The 23,713-nt window shown below is 41.5% G+C and overlaps 1 protein-coding gene across 1 annotated transcript in view; it reads left to right on the top strand.

The window, feature by feature from the left end:
- Positions 1-23,509, top strand: part of GAPVD1 (GTPase activating protein and VPS9 domains 1) — a 61,955-nt gene extending 38,446 nt beyond the window's left edge. The window contains exons 14-26 of the mRNA XM_068986943.1: positions 4,065-4,142; positions 4,271-4,644; positions 6,292-6,379; positions 7,372-7,452; positions 10,813-10,935; positions 12,046-12,175; positions 14,169-14,278; positions 14,584-14,743; positions 16,370-16,557; positions 17,065-17,278; positions 19,217-19,289; positions 20,491-20,688; positions 21,919-23,509. Of these exons, the coding sequence (XP_068843044.1) occupies positions 4,065-4,142; positions 4,271-4,644; positions 6,292-6,379; positions 7,372-7,452; positions 10,813-10,935; positions 12,046-12,175; positions 14,169-14,278; positions 14,584-14,743; positions 16,370-16,557; positions 17,065-17,278; positions 19,217-19,289; positions 20,491-20,688; positions 21,919-22,059 (1,958 nt within the window). The 3' untranslated portion in view covers positions 22,060-23,509. The remainder of the gene's footprint in view (positions 1-4,064; positions 4,143-4,270; positions 4,645-6,291; positions 6,380-7,371; positions 7,453-10,812; positions 10,936-12,045; positions 12,176-14,168; positions 14,279-14,583; positions 14,744-16,369; positions 16,558-17,064; positions 17,279-19,216; positions 19,290-20,490; positions 20,689-21,918) is intronic.
- Positions 23,510-23,713: the final 204 nt, after the last annotated feature.

The following is a 23,713-nucleotide window of genomic DNA, read 5'->3' as shown; positions in this document are numbered from 1 at the left end:
TGAGAATGACTTTTATTAATAGAAATGATCACATCCATGACTGAAACTGTCCACCTTAACACATTGCTGATGGTGATATCCATTGCTATACATCTTTGGGGCATTATGTGTATAAGGCCTTAAAATAAGGTTCACATGCTAAATTTCATTCAGTTAATCCACTGTAGGAATCAGTCATAAGGAAGCAGTTGATGTATGGAGAGTCTTACGCACCAAGATACTCTTCATAATATTTATATTGGTAGAAAACTTAAAACAACCTAAGAACTGAAAAATAGCATGGCTAAGTGAATGTTGAAGTAACCACTTATTAGAACTTGCACAGCTGTTTTTTAAATACTTTAAAGAATATGAAATAATTTGGAGAAATACCTAGAACATAATATCACTTGGAAATTTTATCTTAAAGCATTTTATATATAACATAATGTAAAAAAAAAAACAAAACGTATCCTAAAGAAAGCACTGAGAAGAAGCACCAGAGTGCTGTAAGTAGTGATTTTATATACTGTGTAATGGTGTTGTTTTTTTTTAATTTATTTTTTAATTGAAGGATAATTGCTTTACAGGATTTTGGTACTGGGTTTTGAAGTACTTTTATTTTTACATTTTTGTTTATTCTAAAGCCAGGTTTCTTACCCTCAACACTGTGAACATTTTGAGTCAGGTGATTCTTTGTTGTGGGGGCCTATCCTATGCATTGTAGGATGTTTAGCAGCATCTCTGGCCTCTGTCGGAAGCATACCATCCCCTTCTTGTGCGGTCGTGACAACCAAAAGTGAAAGTTGCTCAGTCATGTCTGACTCTTTGTGACCCTGTGGACTATATAGTCCATGGAATTCTCCAGGCTAGAATACTGGAGTGGGTACCCTTTCCCTTCTCCAGGGCATCTTCCCAACCCAGGGATTGAACCCAGGTCTCCCGCATTTCAGGCGGATTCTTTACCAGCTGATCTACAAGGGAAACACAAGAATACTGGAGTAGGTAGCCTATCCCTTCTCTGGCAGATCTTCCTAACCCAGGAATTGAACCGGGATCTCCTGCATTGCAGGCAGCTTCTTTACCAACTGAGCTGTCGGGGAACAACCAGAAATCATTGCCAAATGATCACTTCGGTGGCACAGTAAGCCCCAGTTGAGAACCACTGTTCTAAACCAGCAGTTTTCAGAGTGTAGTGTCCATGGCCCACTGAGGTCCCTCATGACCTCTCGAGGGGTTGGGGAGGTATGAGGTCAAAACTGTTTTCATATAATAAAAGGTTATTGTCCTTTGTACCGTACTGATGTTGCACTGATAGTGCGCAAGCAAAGATGGGTAAATTTGCCGAGGCCTTTAGGAGAAAGCAGGACAGCAGGACCAGGCTACCAGTCACTGTATTCTTCTGAGTTAAAAAAAATTATGAATGTGTTTGATAAAGCAGTAAAAATTATTTTTATATCTCAACCCTTGGTATAAAATTATTTTTATATCTCAACACATCTGTCTAATATTCTGAAGACACAGGCAGTACCCCTAATGGATTTCTGCTGTATTCTGAAATATGATGATGTGTCTAAGGAAAAGCTTATATGATTGAGTTATGAGCTGAAGTAGCTGGGTTTATTTTTGTTTTTTTCCTTGTTTGCTTTTTCATGAAGCATTGTTTTTACTTGAAAGAATGATAAGCTGTAGTTATTGGTACTTGGGTATTTGGCAGACATTTCTTGAAAATTAACAAAATGAGCCTGTTATTTCAAGGAAAACAACTGACAGGGTAGAGTCTGTTGCCAGTGATAAAATTCAGGCTTTCAGAGAGAAATCAGAATTTTGGAAAGCTTTGTGTCTACCTCCATGAGTATGACAGATTACTGCTATTTAAAAACTTTTCTGGTGAGATTGGTGGTGATACTTGAGAGTGTCATTTTTTCTGGATATTATATGATGAATGGTGTCAACATTTCAAAGATCTGCATTTATCTAGTTGAACCAGTATTTTCCAGATGACCAACACATGATGTTACCAAATCATGCTTGGGTAAAAGATTCCTTCAAAGTGTAAGACAGACCACTTGAATTTTAATGTAACAGTACAAAAAAGTTCATTGGTCTGGTTTCAGCTTCCAAATTGTAGCTAACCTTTAAAAAATAGTTACTACTGCCAAGGTTTGGTATAGTATGCGAAGAGTAATATCCACAGTTTCCTGAAAAGGCTGTTAAAATATTATCTCCTTCCTACTTGCATATCTGTGTGTGATCAGCTTTTCCTTATATACTTCAGCCACAACAGCACAGTGCAACAGATGGAAAGCAGAAGCAGATATGAGAATTTAGGTGTGTTCTATGAAGGAATTTGCAAAAATGTGAAAGTGTCACTCTTCTGGCTTTTTATTTTGGAAAATATAGTTACTTTTCACCTAAAAAGGTTATTTGTGTTACCATTTAATGAGTGTATTCAATTGAATTAATATATATAACATTTTAATATAAAATTTATTAAAAGTTTAAATTTTTTATTTATATGTTCTTTTCAGTTTTCATTGCTAGTATGGTTAACTATCATTAGATATAACCAACCTTATATGAGATATATAAAATATCTTATTATGTATCTTATATCTTATATTAGTTATATTAGATATATATAACCTTATATATAAGTAAGGTTTTAGGGTTAAGAAATTTTAAGGGACTTTCCTGGCAGCCCAGTGATTAAGACTCCACACTTCCACTGTCAGGTATGTGGGTTGGAACCTGGTTGGAGAGCTAAGATACCACGTGCTGTGCGGTGCAGCCAAAATATAAAAAAAATAATTAAAGAAATTAAGCATGTTTTAACTTCCCTGGTGGCTCAGACGGTAAAGTGTCTGTCTACAATGCGGGAGACCTGGGTTCGAGCCCTGGGTTGGGAAGATCCCCTGGAGAAGGAAATGGCAATCCACTCCAGTACCGTTGCCTGGAAACTCCCATGGACAGAGGAGCCTGGTATGCTGCAGTCTATGGGTCGCAAAGAGTTGGACACGACTGAGCAACTTCACTTCACTTAAGCATGTTTTACGTGACTTAAGACCAAAATCTTGAGAACTGATCATTCTAAGCTATCTTTCCTAATGATAAACTATTTCTGTAATTTTTAGAAAGGAAAGTAATTATAAGACAGAACAAAAGGAAAATCACATGGAAAAATCATACTATCATTATCAAAAAAGAACTCAGACTCAGAAAGTTTAGAGCATCAGTTTCTTTCCTGTATTTGTAAGTTTTAGTCTCTGCATTCTTAGGTGATTTAATAGTCTCTTGTTTTGATTGTTTAGACATGTGCTTAGAGGGGGCTTCCTAGGTGGCACAGGCATCAAGAATCTGCCTGCCAGTGCAGGATATGCAAGAGACGTGGGTTCGATCCCTGGGGTGGGGAGATCCTCTAGACTAGGAAATGGCAACCTGTTCCAGTATTCTTGCCTGGAAAATTCCATGGACAGAGGAGCCTGGTGGGCTACAGTCCATGGGGTCGCAAAGAGTCGGACATAACTGAGCTAGCTCTCATGCTCAGAGGAATCATCTTTTACTCTGTGGCTTTAAAGTAACGTATTCTAGAAGTTCAAGTTTGTTTTGTGGTATAATGTAGCTTGACTCACTTTTGTTATGAGTTCTCTTTTGCTGAGAACAATAGTGAATTTCAAGTTTTAGAACTTTTAATTTATGCTCCTTCTGTAGGTAGTATTGTCTTTGTTTTTATAGGTGAAGGCAAAGTGGACTCAGGAAACTTACAACATTCTGAAAGTTTTGATGATTTTCATCTTCTGGCTCTGCTCTTTGCAATAATCACAATATAATTTGGCCATTAAAAGTAATAGGCATATGGGTACTAGACCACTTAAACATAATTGAAATCCATGTATGTAGATAAAAACCTAAAGTGAATCTGATGTGATCAGAATACTGTTGATTAGACTGTTTTTTCTGGTATGCCCCTCAAGTTCTGACTGGTCAAAAAGGAAGACTGTGGAAGAGAGAGCCTTTTCCGCTGTGTGGAGGCTGCCTGAGTCGCGCCTTCTGACCTGATCACACCGTCTGCCCCTGTCTTTCAGGTGCCCACCAGCTGACCTCGCCTCCGTCTCAGTCAGAGTCTCTGCTTGCCATGTTTGACCCACTGTCTTCGCACGAAGGTAAAGTAGTCAGGTGAACTTTCTGGCCCCTGTTTTATCACGGCCAGAAGAGCAAAACTACAACCCCTTTGTTCATGCCTTTTGGGACCAGCTGTGTCTCGGCTGAGAACGTGTTTCCTGTGTTGCAGGGGGAGCTTCTGCTGTGGTAAGGCCGAAGGTTCACTATGCCAGGCCGTCGCACCCGCCCCCAGACCCCCCGATCCTGGAAGGGGCTGTGGGAGGAAACGAGGCCAGGTTGCCTACCTTCGGTTCCCATATCCTGACTCCAGCTGAGATGGAGGCGTTTAAGCAAAGGCACTCGTACCCCGAGAGATTAGTTCGCAGCAGGAGCTCCGACGTCGTGTCTTCTGTCCGGCGCCCGATGAGCGACCCCAGCTGGAACCGACGCCCAGGGAATGAAGAGCGAGAACTCCCTCCAGCTGCAGCCATTGGTGCTACTTCTTTGGTGGCTGCGCCTCACTCTTCATCTTCATCCCCGAGTAAGGACTCCTCAAGAGGAGAGGTACGGGACACAGGCCATGCCGAAGAACTTGCTCCTTACGCGCAGCTACAGTTAGTGTTCCATCTGCCTCGTTCTCTTGATACCTGACATTAATGCGGAATATATAAATCTAGGGTGAAGGAAGGACAGTAGTCATGTCTAAAGGTGGTTTGTCAGTCTGGTATGTCCAGCACCTTAACCCACTAAAAAAATCCCTCTATTTTGGTTTTGTAGTATCTTGCATTTTTATGATACTTTTAACTTTTCTACAAGTGATTTTGTATCTCATTTAAACCTCACAGTTTCCTTCAGAGATGGATAGAGGAACTGCTTTTTTTCCTTTTCCAAAAAGTTATTATTTTTAATCTTTTAGCACTCACAGAGTTACTAAAAAAAGTTGGAATGAGACACAAAGAGCCTCCCTCCCCCAGCCTTGTGAGACTCAGGTGCCAACCCGACGCTCCAGTGCGTATCTCTCTGTCTTTCAATGTAGAGAAGCATTTCCAGTTCAAGAACAGCAGAATTCATATCTCTCATTCTGTGTTTGCAATTCCCTTCTCCAACCGTGAGAAGCCTGCTTTCATGATTCTTCATGTAGGTACTTAATTGATGAGTCTCCCTGTATGTAATGAATATCCCACCCCCACCACTGAACCCTCCCTTGGGTGCCCTCATTTCCCTTCTTAGGTTGTGATATCCCATTCACATGGATGCCCTCAGAGAAGGTATTTTTAGTTCCAGTTTTGTCGATGAAAAAACAGAAATAAAATGATTTGTCTAAGGTCATATCGTAGATTAGTAAAGGAATTATAGTCTCTGCCTTCTGACATGTTGTCTTAATGAGAACCCATAATTGATGATCAAAGCAGCAGCTTTGCAGTTGGTCACATCTAGCTTTGAGCAGCGTTGCCACATCCAGTCTGTATAACTTCGGGGAAGGTGGGGAGATAACCTTTTTTAGCCCCATATTTCTCATCTATAAAGAGGGGTTAGTAATAATATTTATCTCCTGAGACTAAATATTCTTGTTAAGCCCTTTTGCTGCCCTGGTAGCTCAGACAGTAAAGAATGTATCTGCAATGCAGGAGACCCAGGTTCGATCCCTGGTTTGGGAATATACCCTGGAGGAGGGTATGGCAACCCACTCCAGGATTCTTGCCTGGAGAATCCCATGGACAGAGGAGCCTTGCAGGCTATGGTCCATGGGGTTGCAAAGAGTCAGACACGACTGAAGCCACTTAGCACCCACAAGGCTACTGTGAAGTTTAAATGAGGTAATACATGTTTTTCATTCAGTGTTTGGCACACAGTACATACTTAGTTTTATTACTAATACTACTGCTACCGTCTCTCCAAATCTCTAGGTTTTATCTGCATTGCATTTAGTCATCCCTTATGAGTATTTATTGAGTGCCTACTCTATGCTGGACTCATTACCCTTTTGGCTTGCTAACAGTAGTGAGATAATGCCTACCCTCAAGTAATCAATCAGTCTAATGCTTGAAAGGTATACGTCTGTGTTCCAGAAGCTGCCTGTACCACAATAAGAACAGTTGTGCTTTGAAGACCAATGAGTGGTTTTTGTATTTCACAGAATAACTAAAATCCTTTTCATGGTAATCTATCCTGCTGTCCAACTACAAATAAAACATCAAACTTTTTCTACAGACTGAAGAACGCAAAGATAGCGATGATGAGAAATCAGACAGGAACAGACCTTGGTGGAGAAAGCGTTTTGTTTCTGCCATGCCCAAAGGTAATTTTATAAGATATCAGAATGCAATAATAGCAACAAGAAGCAAAGCCCCCAAATCTCTTTCAGAGAGCTAAAATTTCAACTCCTATGGGAGGTTCTCACAGGGCCTAAGTTTCATGCTGTTTTGAGGTTATAGAAAATGCTTTCACTCAGGTGAATGCTAAGGTACAGCTTTAGAAGTGATAGTTCCTATTCTTTGCAGGAAGTGGCAGTGGTTTCATAAATGAAAATCAGGCAGGTCACAGTTGTTTAAATATTATATTCCATTGAAGTTAAACATGTAGGACTTTTGACATATGTATTGCTAATAATTACTGCAGGAAAAAGGGATGCTATAAATGAACATTGAAAATTCATTCTTTACATTCTTGGAATAAACTTAAGCTTCTTATGTTTATAATCATTGAGGATGATAATACCCTGAATATTAGTGTTTATTCTGGAAGGCAGTTGTGTAGCATTGTTCGCTTTTTTGTGTGAATAGCCTGGCATCATTCCAGTAGGTATTGAAATCTGAGTTGGCAAAAGCATCTCTTCTAGGAAGGAGAGATTGTCCAGGACTAAAGGGAGGGGTCTTCTTCTGAAGGCCTCTTCTCGGCACTGTGGTGCTCAGGAGCTGAGGACCGCTGCTTTCACGCCAGACTCAAGCCCACTAGAGGAGGAGAGAATGAGGCTCAGAGCTTTGAATGTGTTGTGTTTTTTTTGAGCAGAGGTTAAGAGGCAGTGGTTTTGATTCAATCCCAATAGATTCCTGTTAAATCCTTCTTCCTGTGGCAGATGACCTCAAAGCAGATTCTGAAAACTTCTCTAAGAACCTTCAGTGCTATGTTAAGAATGATAATCAGTGGACACTCGGGATTTCTTAGCTTTTAAACTTTTCACCTTCCTTCCACTTAGAAATGTTGGCACACCAGTTAACTCCAGAATGACTGCTGTCTGCCGAGTAGTGCAGTATGTTATATGTCACACTACTGACTTTATTTAATTTCCAGCTCCTATACCATTTAGAAAGAAAGAAAAACAAGAAAAAGACAAAGATGATCTGGGGCCTGACAGATTCTCAGCACTCACAGGTTTGTAGACCCATGGGCTTCCTGGCTCCTTCATTCCCAGAGCACATATTTCATAACACTTTCTCTTGGGTGCCATAAACGTTGCCTTTTTAGACGAGTGTGTCTGTGTGTGTACAGTGGGGAGTATGTTCTTCATAGCTCTGTGGTTTCCAGTTGGCGGCCACAGTGAGCTCTTCCTACAGACCGCCACCACCATCATCATCCTCATTGTCATAACTTCCGTTTATGATGAGGTCCCTGACCCTGAGCCTCTAGGCCTGCCCTAGCACCCGACATCTTAGTGGGATGATGACCTCCCATGCCTTTGAGGAAAGTGTGGTGACGGTTTTAGCGCTGTGCATGCCATATCTTTGGATCACTGACAGTAGTTTCCTCTGACATTGATCGTAGAAGTCTCAGTTTATTTCCGTCTGTAGTTCTTGATTATTCAGGATCACTGAAATTCTGTTTTACCTAATCATTTCCTTTTTTCCCTGAGAAGTGTTCAAACAATATCAGTAGATTTGTAAACTTGACCAATTTTTTTACAGCTTGAATCATTTTAACATTGTTATCTGACCCAAGGAATATATAACTAGGGGTTGGGTTCTTACCTCATGCAGCATTTGTATTTCTGCAGCTTCTTTTTGGCATATTATGAATGAACACCCTGAAAGGAAAAAGTATGAGAGGTAGTATTGACAACCCAACCATGAACTTGATAGCTGTGTACTATCTCCAGTGACTGCAGAGCATCTGGAGGGAAATTAATTTCTCATCTCTCTTTTTCTTATGTTGGTTTTAAATTATGTCATCCTACTCAGGTGAAATGAAGGTTTTTATTTAAAAATGGGATAAGTTTCAAAAGAACATCCTCCTCAAAGAGCTCAGCATAGTACAGGTAGAATCCCATTTCACTGCATAGCCCCGTCATGTCTAGCTTTGAAATATATGTAGACAGTTCTATGTCCCGGCGTACCTTCCTGTTTATTTAATGAAATGACTTTCCTGGAATAAAGGGTTTTTAACAGCAGTAGCTGTGCTTTCAGGCCAGGTTTCCTGCTGAAAGCAGTCAGGCCTCATTCAACCAGCAAATACTTGTTGAACATCTGACTCATGCTAGGCACTGTGCTAAGGGCTGTAGGTGTTAAGTCAAATCACACATGAATCTTGGCACTTAGTCTGATTGAGAAGAATTGGAAAGGCATACTTTTGGCAAGATTTTCATGTTTGTTTCCTTACCGTCCTCCTCGTTTTAGACCACCACCACCATTTACAGAGTGGAATACTCAATGAAGAAATCTCAGGTTTTCAAAATGTTTGAATTAGTAACTTTGGAGAAGTTTAAAATTATTTTTTATTCGTGTCTTTAGGCAGTACATTTTTCTTCTCGGTGCCTAAAGGAGAAGCTAAGTTGACTAAATTTTTCCCATAAAATATTCCATTTTGTTTGTGTTTGATTCAAGCAGTTTAGCTGCCCGACTGGTGCAGACATTTCTACCCACTCTTAAGTAGACTCACTGAAAAGTATCATTAAATCAATTTTTTGAAATGTTATGAATTTCTTAACAGTCTGTGCATCATCTCACTACCTTAACTTTTCTTTTTTTCATATTCTTTCTGAATCTTTCCATATCTAGACATGGCTTTTCATGATTAAATCAGAGTTGTATCCTTTTACCACATGTTACTTCATAAACCCTCTCCCAGTGGCTCCTAGACATAGGTGGTTTTTTTTAATCATTATTGGCTCTTAGGTCATCTATCATGATTTTATGGCAATGTAAACCATTCTCTTGCTTTTGGATATTTAATCATATGCAATTTTTTTTTTACTATGAAAAACTACTTAAGATAAGTTGGAACACTCATCCCCTTGTACATATAGCATTTTTTGTATGTTTTAGTTATTTGTTCTTATTGTTTATTGTCCTCAGATAAATTTTTTTTAATGGCATTATAGAAATAAAGGTTATAAGCAACATTATTGCTTTCACTATCTTTAGCCTTTTTTCAGAGCCTTCAACAGCACTCAAAACCAATAGCAGAAAGAAGATTTTGTAACACTAAAGGTTTTGTAAGTTTGCATTTTGAAGAAGATCATGTTTTATTAGGACTCTCTTACATGCATTGAAATTATTATAGCAGAAATTAAATTATTTTGACAGTTGTTTCTCCCTACAGTTTACCATAGTTTTACAGAGACACAAACACTAAATATTGTTTTTTGTAGAAAGAGAAGAAGAACCTGTGAGCATACTACTTAACCTCTTTCTACTTTGATTTCCTTTTCTTGAAAATAGGGGTGGTAATGGTACGTCCCTTGTAGGGTTATTGTTTGGCACAGTTCTTGGCACGTGCTAAGTGCTCAATAAATGTCAGCTGCTATTCACATTAGCTGCAGTTAACACATAGGAATATATAAATTCTAGTGATTTTTTTTTTTAAATATATGTTTTAAGACTTAAAAAAAAAATGGGATTCTACCAGAGTGTGGATATTACCTGCTTGGCCTAGATCTGTCTCAGGAATTTACGTTTCACCATGGAACTCTGTTTTGTCCCATAGATCTGTAGCACTTTGCTTTGTTAACTGTTAATTAGTGGCTTTGCCATCTGACTCCAGGAAAACATAACTGATGTGCTTATTTTGCTGACAGGATAGTGGGCCTGTCAGTAACCAGGACTGCACCTGTGATGGTGGTAAACCCCTTCTCTGTGTACCCCAGGTACAATTCAGGCAGTCTCCCAGAATGTCTAGAATCTCTGGGAGCGCCTCTGACACCACTGCATGCACAGAAGTGCTCTCTAGTCCAGCACCTGTAACTGTCCTGGTGAGATTAAGTGAGGTCAAATATGAATTGCCTGAAGGTTTTAAATACGGTGTAGAGAGAAAAATTCATGGAAGAAAAGTGGAGGAAGGCATTTTAAAAGTATTTAAAAGGGTTAAGTTTTAAGTCTGAATACGTTTTTTTCCTCCTTCAGCATAGAGATGTCTGAATAAATGAAGCCTGCCTATAAAAATGCCTTGTTGGAAGTTCTTTTGGCATGCATTGCTAATAACAGTGATTGGGGTGTAAACACTGTAGAATCCCATCATCCATTCAGTCTGCACTGAACTGTTTGACAATGTCATGCAGAAATCTGACGATGATGAGAAGGTGGAGCTAATCGTCCCGATTTCGTGCCTTGGCAAGGCTCTCAGACCTAGACCTGGGATGAGCAGGCAGCTGCATGGTGCCTCTTATAACACTGAGATATGTGCTCTTTTTAAGTCTTACCTCCTAATCCGCCTTTGGGATTATGCTACTGGTGTCGTACTAACATCAGAGTGGATGCAAACCAAGGGGCACTGATTCTCCTCCTCCTTTCCCTCCTGCAGATGATCCCAGCCCGAGACTCAGTGCGCAGGCTCAGGTCGCTGAGGACATTCTGGACAAATACAGGAATGCCATTAAACGCACCAGCCCCAGTGAGGGAGCGCTGGCAAACTACGAAAGTGCAGGTGACCATCCTGATACAGAATGGAATGGGAGCTTTTATATCCCTGCCATGAAAGTGGTCTGAACTGAAAGTAGCCTCTTTCTTTTTTAATTTTTTCTTTTATATTGGAGTATAGTCAATTGACAGTGTAGTTTCAGGTGCACTGCAGAGCAACTCAGCCATACATACACATGTATCCATTCTTCCAAGTAGCCTTTCAGTAGCTCCCGTAAATAGTTGTCAAAAAACCATGGTATAATCCCCGAGATTACTATTAGAGCGAGTCTCTGACAAACTGAACATGAGTTGGCTCAAGGGGGACTCACAGGAGCCTGAGAAAACCTCCTACACTTTTAAGTTTTAAAATAACAAAAAAGTTGGAATAGTACAGTGAAGGTCTGTTATATTTCATCTGCCTAGACTTACCAGTTGTTAATGTTTTGCCACATTTTTATATGTATGTTTTTCCTGAAGCATTTGAAATGATTTCCTGAGAATAGAGATTTTTTTTCCACGTAGGCACAGTGTCTTTGTTATACTAAGGAACTTTTCATTTCTTTGGACATGCATGTATTATCTAAATGGATAAATTAGAAACAGAAACAACTGTGGGGGCACCATAGGTCTGTGCTGGCTGCATTTGTGCATTTGTCCCCGGCTCGTTCTCAGGCAGGGAGGACTGCGGGGGTGTCCCTTGGAGTGAGGATGAGGGGTCTCAGTGTGGCCTGGCTGAGAGGGTCACAGCCAGCTGCTTCCTGACTGGGCAGGATTCCACGTCTGTAAAACGAGGGTGTTATGTGAAATGATTTCTGAGACCCCTTTTAGTTCTGTGGATCAGTAATTGTGGTTACAGAGTATTATCTTTATTAAGTTGATAAAGGTTTTCATTGTTTTGGATTACAATTGGATAAGAAGTAAGATTATTCTCAACTGCTCTCTTGATATATTATCATTGCTGTCAGTTTATTTATATAGTGTTTGAAGTTTCTTTTTTTTTTTTCCCTTTCTCTCTAAGAACTCTTTTCAGAAGGCACAGCTTAATTTATTGTTGAGTTGCTCTGAATACCTACCAGTGCCAGAATATTCTGGATTAACTTGCTTATCCTTTTTGCGGGGGGTGGGATTTGTTTAGAAGTCATGGGTGACGGTGAAAGCGCACACGACTCCCCTCGTGACGAAACCCTGCAGAACATCTCCGCTGATGATCTCCCGGATTCTGCGAGCCAAGCGGCCCATCCTCAGGATTCAGCCTTCTCTTACAGGTATTTCTTGTATACGATTTAGAACCTTTGGGTTTGAATTTTTCATCACCATTGCAGTCACTTCAAGTCAGGTGTTTTTTTGAGTCCCTTAATAAATATGTAAAGCAGGGAGGTAAGACTTTGCTCGCCTTGTGGATGTCATATATCAAAGGCTTTAATTCAGAGAATGAAAAAACCAAGCAAACCTCATGGGCTCACAGGGACCACATATTGCTGAGTAACCCACTTCCCCAGTAAGCCTACTGGAGCCCTCCCAGTTTATCATCTTCCTCATTCCCTTGATTTCTAACACGGTTTGAGAAAATGACTTTAGGAGCCTGAATAGTTGTACACGGGCTTAGTTGCTCCAAGGCATGTGGGATCTTCCCGGATCAGGGATTGAACTCCTGTCTCCTGCATTGGCAGGCAGATTCTTTACTACTGAGCCTCCAGGGAAGCCCCCGGATTATCAGTTTTAAAGCATTAATCATCTGTCCATCTCTCTGTTTCTGTCTCTGTCTTTCTAGCTTTTTAAACTTTTTATTTTAGAAACTTTCTAGCTTGTACAAAATGGCAAAATACAGCAATGTACCTATTCCCCAGATCTGTTACTAATACGTGGCCAGTATTGTTTCATGTTTACTTCCTCCCCCACTTAATTTAAGTAAACTCTTAATAGCATATCATTTTATTTACTTTTATTGAGGTATCATTGATTTATAATATTGTTTAAGTTTCAGGGGTACAACGTAGTGATTCGCAATTTTAAAAGATCATACTCCATTTACAGTTATCATAAAATAATGACTGTATTCCCTGTGCTGTACATATCATTTTATCATTAAATATTATGGAGCTTTATACTTTTTTTCTGTGGTAAAATGGGGTGGGGGGTAGTGGGAGACAATTTTTATTTTCCAGCCATGACTTCACTGCTTCATATATATTCGGAGTCTTTACAAAGTAGGCAAATATCACAGTTGATTGAGGTGATTCGTAAGTTACTCATTTTTGAGGAAGCAAACCATTAAGGTGGGTCTCAGAACCAGTCAGGTGAGGTGGACAAGTGATAATCCTGCAATGGGAGCAAACTCTGGCTTGCTCTTAGAGGTGTTTTGACTCCTTTTATTGGGAGGCAGCCTCAGCCATTCTGAAGAAGCTCTGATCCCTGCTCTCCAAGACCCTCCCAGGGTGAAGGACTGCGTTGTTGAGGAGGGTGATGTCTTGTTGAAGGGCGCTCTGCCAGGTGGTAACAAGAGGTTCAGTGGTCAGAAATTGAGCAGGTTTTGGTTCAATACAGAGGTTTGATCAACAGGGCAACAGAAAGGTCTTCTTGTCACAAGCTTTTCTTGTGGCAGGATCAACATTTCTTGAGAAATGTGGTGGAAGGCTTCCTTAGTTTGGGTGCTGAGATGGTCCCGATGACTTCTGTTGATTCCTTCCCAGCTTGGGCAAAATCTGGCTTTCTGACTCGTCCTTACGTTTAGCATAGAATTTAGTGGATATTGGAAGGTCAGAAAGGATTTGTTTTATTCTAGTGACTTTACCAAATGGTCCTTGCTCAGAGCACCTTTACAACCTTGCTTCTCAGATAACCAGAAGGCCCACTCCTTAAGCAAGGTGTCAGTAAGTTAAAAATTATCTTTTATTTATGACCATTTGAAACATTTGAGTCCTGAGCTAGCCTATTAATTTGTGTATGTGTGTGTGTGCTAAGTTGCTTCAGTCGTATCCGACTCTTTGCAACCCTATGGACCATAGCCCACCAGGCTCCTCTGTCCATGGGATTCTACAGGCAAGAATACTAGAGTGGGTTGCTATGACCTCCTCCAGGGAATCTTCCCGACCCAGGGATCAAACCCGTGTTGCTTATGTCTCCTGCATTGGCAGGCAGGTTCTTTACCACTAGCACCACCTGGGAAGCCCATTAATTTGTATAGTAAATATGATAATAGTTTATAGAATGTGACCATATCTGGACAAAGAAATGACTATATTTTCATCTGTTTTTTAGAGATGCAAAAAAGAAACTGAGGCTCGCTCTTTGCTCTGCGGATTCTGTGGCTTTCCCAGTGCTAACCCACTCAACAAGAAACGGTTTACCAGACCATACAGACCCAGAAGGTAGGTTGCTATGTGAGAGTTTATTTTTTTCCTATGCTTCATAGGAACCATATGAAACTGCCAGTATTCAACTGTATTTAAACTATACAGCAGTTCCATCCAGTTCAACTTAACACATTTATATTAGCATCAGTTAAGGGCACTTGGATTACTGATGGTTTGTGAAAATGTTCTCTAATTGGTTCTGCTTAATTTTAATGATACAGACATAACTGACATCCCACAGGCTGAGGGATGAGCTTCGACGTATATAAAGCCTATGGAACTTCTCAACAGTAACAGAATTCTGATGTTTTTTTATTTAGACAATGAAATTGTTTGCTTCTTAAAAGTGCAAATAGCTGAAGCAATTAACTTACAAGATAAGAACTTAATGGCTCAGCTTCAGGAAACAATGCGTTGCGTGTGCCGCTTTGATAACCGGACCTGTAGGAAGCTGCTGGCTTCTATCGCCGAGGACTACAGGTAACATCCCCAGCCTGTTTCACTTGTATGCCTGTTTTCAGCTGCAAGTATTTTCTTCTCAGCCCTTATTTCAGAAATGAATCTAGGCTCACTGCAAAGTGCTGGGCTTTCCTAGATGTAAATTTCCAAGCAACATTTGTGGATATTTAGTCTGGAAGTGTAGTTGTAAGCGAGCAGCTCTTATTAGGGCTTCTCTGATAGCTCAGTTGGTAAAGAATCTGCCTGCAACACAGGAGACCTCAGTTCGATTCCTGGGTAGGGAAGATCTGCTGGAGAAGGGATAGGCTACCCACTCCGGTATTCTTGGGCTTCTTGTGGCTCAGCTGGTAAAGAATCTGCCTGTGGTGCCTGGGTTGGGAAGATCCCTTGGAGAAGGGAAAGGCTACCCACTCCAGTATTCTGGCGTGGAGAATTCCGTGGACTGTATAGTCCGTGGGGTCACAAAGAGTCAAACATGACTGAGCGCCTTTCACTCACTCACAAAGAGTCAAACACGACTGAGCGCCTTTCACTCACTCACTCAGATCTTACTAACAGAATACAGTTGACTTCAGCTTTGCCCAAAAGCATCTTTGGTGGAGGTAGGGCCAGGATAACTAGGATGTCATTTCCCTCTTTTAGTGGTGATAGAAAAGACTGCTTCCATGGACCAGGGAAGCAGGAGGAGTCCTAGGAATTGTTATCGTTTGCCTGTTGCCTGTCACTGCTGACATTTAAGTTGAGAAGCTTAGGAAGTAAAGAGGCCTAGGGAATGGGTGCTATAATGATTGTTGTATTTAGACTATAAGCAGATAATTGGTGGTATATTTAGTGATCTCATGGTATATCAATCTGTATTTTGTTGTTATTTTAGTCTTTTGTAGAAGTCAGCTTCCTGTTAAGTATGAGGTTCTACCAGCATGGAGACTGTGCTCCAATGCAGAACAGACCAGTGATGTGAAGAGATTTAGTAGTGTTTAGGGAGTTAGCGAGCTGAGTGTTCAGACCAGTAAATGGTTCTGTTTCTTTCTTTCTTTTTTTTTTAATTGAAATATAGTTGATTTACAATGTTAAATTAGTTTCAGGTGTACAACATAGTGATTCACTCTTTTTAAACATTATACTTCAGTTACAGTTGTTATAAAGTGTTGGTTCTGTTCTCTGTGGTGTGCATTCGACCCTTGCATAATTTTTGGCTGCACTGGGTCTTCATTGCTGCCTGAGGGCTCTCTCTAACTGTGGTGCGCGGGCTCCTCACCGCGGTGGCGTCTCTTGTTGCAGAGCACAGGCTCTAGGCTGTGCCGGCTTCAGGAGTCGCAGCACGCGGTCTCTAGAGCTCGGGCTCAGTAGCTGTGGCACGCAGGTTTAGTTGCCCCTCGGCATGGGACATCTTCCCGGACGAGGGATTGAACCTATATTCCCTGCTTTGGCAGGCGGACTTGCAGCTGCCGGACCACTAGGGAAGTCCTGACTCTGTTTCTTGAGCTGGCAACATAACCAGTTCTCAGGATGGTTGTCTGCAGCCCGATAGGCTCATTTGTAAAACCAGTCTTCGAGGTCGTTTTTTTCCTTTGGAGAAAAGTCAGGACTCTTTCCAGGGAGGGTGTGCACCGTGTGTCTGGTGTCCTGCAGTGTCTTTCCTTTCAGGAAGAGGGCCCCCTACATTGCTTACCTCACTCGCTGTCGACAAGGACTGCAGACCACGCAGGCTCACCTGGAAAGGCTACTGCAGAGGGTTCTGCGGGACAAAGAGGTGGCCAATCGATACTTCACCACCGTCTGTGTGAGGTTGCTGCTTGAGAGCAAAGAGAAGAAGATCAGGGAGTTCATTCAAGGTAACCAGAGACCCTTTGGTGAAGCCGTATGTTAGCCGGAAGATTTGGGAAGTTTTCTTTTGCTACTTTTTAAGTACCTACGTGTCTAAGAGCAGTTCCTTAAATTCCCAGTTATTTCTTAGTACTTAAACCTTGATGTTCAGCCAATAAATGTCATGTTTATCCTGGTTGAATATCTATAGTTTATTTAAAAATTGGAAAAATTAACAAAGTTTTGGATGCACCCAATTTTTCTTTTTTTTTTTAAACAAAGCATATTACTTTGTAACAAACCTCTTGTTCTTAAACTTCTGCACGTGTCTTACCTTTCCCCTGTTTTTAATGATTTGGATGTATTTTCTCCCCAAATGAAACCATGCCCAGTTACCTCCAGCTTTGAGAGCATGGTAGCTGAATAGGTAGTGGATTATGATTCTAATAGTTTTCTATTTTTAACTACTTTCTAATGATTTCCTATTTAAAATCGTTCAAATACTCTATTTTAAAGCGTATTATTTTGCATTGGAGACTTTCAGAAACTCACAGCCGCTGATGATAAAACCGCCCAGGTGGAAGATTTTCTGCAGTTCCTGTACGGTGCAATGGCCCAGGACGTCATATGGCAGAACGCGAGCGAGGAACAGCTTCAGGATGCTCAGCTGGCCATCGAGCGAAGTGTGATGAACCGGATCTTCAAACTTGCCTTCTACCCGAATCAGGACGGGGACATACTCCGTGACCAGTGAGTGCTCCTGCCTGTGATCGACTAAGTAGGGCTATCCCAGCCAGCCCCATAGTTTAGACAAGCTATTCACCAGACATAATATCTGAGTAATAAAGGAAAAGATACATGTTTCCTTTTTGCACCTCTCAGAGTTACCAGACTGGAAAGAATGAAGGTGCTCCGTTCTCAGAGGTGCGGGGAGTTGGGCTGGAGGGTCGTGTACACTGGTCTGGCCGTTGTGGAAGGCACTGCTGTTTACTCTGCCACAGCTGTTCTTCCCTTCTTTCTACTACCTGCTCTTACCCTTCAGATCAGAACTTGGACCTCACTTCCTCAGGGGAAACCCTGCCTAGCCTGTCTGCCTGGGTGAGATGCCCTGGCAGGGCAAAGCACTTGCCCCCATTGCAGTTTTACACTTGAGTCGTGGTTTCTCTCGCTGGCACAGCTGACATTTCGGGCCAGATGATTCTTTAATGTGGGAGGCTGTCCTGTGCCTTGTGGGACATGTAGCGTCATGGCTGGCCTTGGCTGGTAGTACCCTACCAGCTGTGAGAACCACACTATCTCCAGACACTGCCAAGTGCCCCTTAGGGGCAAAACTGCCCCCTGTTCCAGATCACTGGTTTGTGTGATTGTTTGATGAACGCCTCCATCCTCCACCAGCTGGTTCCTTGCATGAGTACAGGAACACAACGCTTCATTCATCTCTCCATCAGGGCATCAAGCACAGTGTGTGACTTCTGATATGTACTTTTTTATTTATTGGGAATGATATGTATTTGAATATCAAAGTATCAAGAAATATGTGGCATATGAATTAAATCTCAATAAAGCCTATTTTTAAAAACAATCCTAAAAATACTAATCTTGAAAAAAAATATCTAGAAGGGTAACAGTGGTTATTTGGGGGTAGTGAGACAGCATTTTAATTTTTTCCTCTTCTGCATTTTCTCGACCACTGGTTTACGACCCGGTTTCTGCCCCCGAGTGTGTTGCTCAGTGGCCGCCGTGTACCCCCGGCAGTGACAGTGGCTCACTGTGCCAGCGACCCTGAGGGGCCCATGTAATAGGACCTCAGAGTGGAACACTGGTGGTTGCTGTAAGATTTTTTTTTTCATGGAAATTTAAAAATATCTCATGTATGTTTGAGAGAGCTCACTTTGGTGTGAGTGGGTTAGGATCGTTCCCACCTGCCTCTCTCACTTGTTCCTAGACTTGGGCTTTTTACCCCTCCCCAAGTTTCTGTACGAAATTTGCCAGCTGGGTTCTGTTTTCTCTCCGGAGCCCCAGTTTTTGGCTTCCAGGGTGGGATAAGGAATGGGAACATTCAAACTACTGATTGCAGAGAGCACCGTTGAAGCCGATTATGCCTCTGTCTCCTCCGTGTGGTCTTTGCAGGTTTATAGAGAGTTAGCACTGTGTTCTGGAAAGAACACTCGAAGGCAGGAGGCTGGGTGTAGCCTCTGCTCACCACTGTGTGGCCTTAGGGAGATCCTTCACCGTTTTAGGCCTAATCCTTGTCACCTCTGAAATGAGAGGTGAGCGTCCTCAGCGTCCCTTCTCCGTCAAAGCGTCTGTGCTCTCCAGTTTCTGGCCTTTGACCCCTCCACTTCTTGGCCTGTTCACCAGTTAGCTTGTCCAGGAAGCATCCAGGCTAAGGAATTCCCTCACCTCTCCCGTGGGCGCTGCCCTGGTCCGGAAAGGAGGGGTTCCCACTCTTCCCCCTGCGTCCCCTTGGCTCACTGAGTCTTTCTAAGCAGATCCTAAATGTGAGAGTTTTTGACCAAGACAGAAAGAATACTTATAGCTAAGAGAGAGTCTCAACTGTAATGGTAATCTGTATCTAGAAGTGAGTCTAAAATGGTGTAAGTGTGTTTTAAGGAAACCGACTATAACTACCTGCATACCTTCTTTTCTGAATTATATATTTACATATGTGTTTTGGGGCATTTTCAGGGTTCTTCATGAACATATTCAGAGATTATCTAAAGTAGTGACTGCAAATCACAGAGCTCTTCAGATACCAGAGGTAATAACAGTTTATACAGTATGGATGGTATTATTCAATTAAAAGTGTCTTGGTGTACTATGTACATGTTACCAATTTTTCAGGGAAGCAGAATATAGTAAGTTATAAAGAAACCACTTGCACTGGATGTCCTTCAGTCGATAAAATTCTCAAAGGTCTTTCGGTGGATTAAAATTCCCTAGCCTGGGAAGGGACCTTAGTAGTGAGAGGTGAGTGGAGGGAGGGCCAGCCTGGGAAAGCCCCCGCCCTGACACCACCCCCTTTAGGCAGGGCTTCCTGCTCCCAGCTCACTCCTCCTGCGGCAGCCACACTCTCCACGGATGCTTTTATAATCATATAGAGCCCCAAACTCCTCACCACGCAACAGCCAGTGTTCTTTCCAGAACATTCTGCAGGAATGTCCCGTATGAAGGGATCTGGTGGAACTTCAAAGAGAGTGTGAAAACTCTTGTTCAGGAGAGGGAACTGAATCTGAGTGTGGCCTCAGAACGACCTTTTAGATCCTGATACTAACATTTTTACCTGTGTTGTACCTCTTACAACATCAGAAAACAGGAAGGTTTAGGTATATGAGTTTTCTGGTTGTTTCATTAGAATCTGGATATTAATTGGCATAAAATTTTTAATTGTCCTTGATTTCTAGAGCTGCTGCAACACAGGTACATACTAATTTTTAAGCTATTTTAAAAGTAGCGTGTCGGTTCTTTTGGAATCAGCTGCAATACATAGATAAGTCCCATTCTAGCTCTTTAAGAAAGATAATTGCTTAAAATTTTACGAATTCTAGGTTCTGTGTTATCATATGCCTCTACTATATATCTGGGTGGGTTTGTTTGTTTCTCCTTTGGGGCCACATCATGCAGCTTGGGGATCTTAGTTCCCCAGTGACCAGGGATGGAACCTGGGCCCCTGGCAGTGAGAGCTCAGAGTCCTAACCACTCAACGGCCAGGGAATTCCCCTGGGTGGTTTTATTTTAAAATGCAAAGCAAATAATTTAAAAGCTTAAAAGTTAGGCTTCAGTCCTGAAGTAGGACGATGGGGAGGAATTGCAGTTTGGTTTTTCTGAAAAAAGGAAAATTGCAATTTGGTTTTTCTGAAAAAGGGAAAAGGCAGTGGCTTCACCCATCCGCCTCCTGACGTGGAGGTTGCTCTGGTCACTGCCTTCCACCTGCATGACGGTCTGTGTGTGGTCTCGCTTAGGTTTATCTTAAGGAGGCACCATGGCCCTCGGCACAGTCAGAAATCAGGACAATAAGTGCTTACAAGACGCCCCGGGACAAAGTGCAGTGCATCCTGAGAATGTGCTCCACGATCATGAACCTCCTGAGCCTGGCCAACGAGGACTCCGTTCCAGGGGCCGATGACTTCGTCCCTGTGCTGGTGTTTGTGTTGATCAAGGTAGGTCCTCGCTCCCTCCCGTGAGAAGAGTTGCTTTGACTCTTTTACAAGTTTCCAGCTCTGTGATACCCAGGAAGAAAGTAGCTAATGTCAAGTTATGTTCTGTCCAGAAGTTAGGGTTTTCCAAAGAAAGGAAGAGCTAGATTCCTAGATGAACATTTTCAGCTTTTTTAAGCAGTGCCTGAAGGTCTTCCTTGGAGCTTGGTGGCTAATTACTGAATGAATGAATGAGGGCAGGTTCTCTGGCCGTAATGTTTTTACCATCTTCTTTCATGTTGAATTCTTCATGGTGGTTATCACATAAACTGCTACATTTTCCTGTCATCGTTCTCCTCTTTTGACCTCATGTTTTATTAAGTGTACCATATTGTTTTTCAAAGTACTGACACCTCTTGTCCTTTTTTGACTTTAAAGTGTCACCATTCAAATGGTTTATTTTGAACATTTTGGTTTGGAGATGGGGACCCTGCAGATTGGGTGCACAACAGCCACCCAGTATGTGTTCCAGTCAGCTCAGCCCTCTGGTGATGTCTAAAGTGTATTTGACATATAGCTTACTAATTCTTAATGTTGCGGTATTTCTGCAGCCTGAACTCTTAGCTCAGAGTCAGAGCGCTGACTCTGAGTTTGTGCGGTCAGCCTTCTTCACTCTTCCTCTTGCCCATTGCTCAGCTCTCTTCCACAGAGGATGTGTTTAGTCTCTATACAGAGCCAGTCTAAGCCCCTTTTAAGGAACAGGCCTTAGCTTGTCCTCCTGATGTAACACACCTGAACCTGGAGGTGAACGAGCAGGAGCTTTTCTGTGCTACCTCCTGCAGCAGAGGGCCTACTCTTGTTTAGTTTTTTCTTTTTCTTTCTCGGGTGGTTCTACCCGTACTTACTAAACAGATATGACTCAATTTGTCTGCAGCATTTCCTTCCTTATCTGGAATCCTGGGATGTTGAGTGAAGCCACTGGGGTTAGTTCAGCCCCTCTAAGGACCAGTGAGGTCAAGTGCTTTGTTAGGCTAGAAAGCTCTAGATAGTTGAGCTAGGATTAGAACCTAAGTCTTCTTTCCAATACACTGTTGCTCCTCACAGTAACTCCGGTTTACAGATTAGTTCCAAAAAGGATTTGGGGGATTATTTTCAAAAGGACTGGTGTCTCTTTTTCACAGGAAAACATGTGAAAGATGTTACCATAAGTGTTTTTTCCAGCTGAGTAATTGACTTTATTTTTCACTTCTCTAGGCAAATCCGCCCTGTTTGCTGTCCACTGTTCAGTACATCAGTAGCTTTTATGCCAGCTGTCTGTCTGGAGAGGAGTCTTATTGGTGGATGCAGTTCACAGCAGCCGTGGAATTCATTAAGACTATCGATGACAGGAAGTGAACAAGACAAAGGCCCACCGAGGCAGCAGACTGCTAGCGGGGCAAACAGATCTCTTAGAAAATGTGCCAGCTGCTTTGAAAGCTGAAGATTGTTTTTGTATAATATTGTACAGTGTTCAGACCTTTTAAAACAGATCTTTACTAAACAGATTAATGAGCTAACAAGCAGGTTCTCTTTTCTTTGGGTTCTTTTCCTTTCTGAGTTACATATTTCATTAATTTCTTGTCCCTACATAGAGAATAGTACTGCAAAAAGGGACCACATTTTTCAGGTATTTTGAAATACAAAAAGAAAAAAATAATCTCCTAGAAAATTCCTAGATCTCTGTTTATGGATACTCATTCTTTCTTTTCATTAAAAAAAAAAAAAGAACAGTACACCTCTTTCAAGATGCTGTCTAATCTTGGATGCATCTAACAGAAGGAAAATGCCAGTTGCACTGAGGATTATAATAGTGGTGACATTAGTGGCATTATCTATAAATACACTCACCTAAATTGAAAAGCTAAGAAGGAAATGTAAATATGATATATATTTATATTTGATGTAATATGGACATCTTCAGATTCTAATAAACAAGGAATACTGCTGATAGTAGGTTGTCATGTACCCTCTTGTGAAATGGTTTCCTTGACAACATTTAAGCTGAGCTTAAAAGCAAAAGGCGAACAAATACACAGAAGTATTTATTAAAGTGTAACACAGCTTATTGAACTTTCTAGGTATGGAATTTGATGCACAGGGCTGCCTTTGATGAGGGGTATAGAACTTATTGAATATATCACTTAGACTTTCTCACCCTGGACATCTTTGAACCTGCAGTAGGAGATAGACTGTTTGTTTAATCATCATACATGGCAAACAAAGGAACAGCAGATATCTAGCCCATCCTTGCGGTACTTCTCATCTGAAATGCTAAATAGAGTGTAGAAACCCCAGCCAGAACTCCTTACAAACCTGTAACTGTAATATATTTTTGATGATGATTCACATTGAATGCACAGACCAGGAATTCAGTGAATGTCAGTTTTTTTAAAAACTAATTTGTATTGTCTGCTTTAGTGATACGAGTTTTACTAGTGATAAACTATTTTAGTCAACCATACTATTCTTACGGGGGGAAAAAACCTATTTTGGCAGGTTTCTGTGCCTTTGTTTCCCTCTTCTGAACAAAAATATGTGTTTCTGTATTTTGGTTTGATCGTGTGTTGCTAATTAATCAGGATTGGGTTTTGGTGTCTGAGAAACAGGCCAAGGAGGCCCACCAAAGCTTCAAGCACAAGTCTTACACATAGGCCATCACTGACTGGTTTTGCTCTGTATGATTCCTAAACGTGTTTAACTTCTTTTATGAAAATTGGTCCCCTCCTTGGAGTCTCTTGTTGCTGGCAGCATTTCCAGGCATGTTTAAGGGAACTATGACCAACAGCCTTGAGCAGATCAGGACAGAGGCTGTCTCTCCAGGAGCTCTGTGCTCCACTGTGCCTGAAGAAGCTGGGTTTTTTTTATGCCTTGACCTCTTCTCATTCCTTTACTCTAAAATACTGAGATAAGTTGCAGAGGATTGTGAGATGTGGTTTCTGCCTTTTAGGGGCAGATCAAAATTAAAGTAGTATGAAAAATGTCCTCTTGAATGTTAGATCAAGAAATCTAT

The sequence above is a fragment of the Capricornis sumatraensis genome, chromosome 1 (assembly GCF_032405125.1).
Source record: "Capricornis sumatraensis isolate serow.1 chromosome 1, serow.2, whole genome shotgun sequence".
Lineage (NCBI taxonomy): Eukaryota > Metazoa > Chordata > Mammalia > Artiodactyla > Bovidae > Capricornis > Capricornis sumatraensis.
Note: the sequence above shows the minus strand (reverse complement) of the source record. Positions and strands in the feature narration are given on the sequence as shown.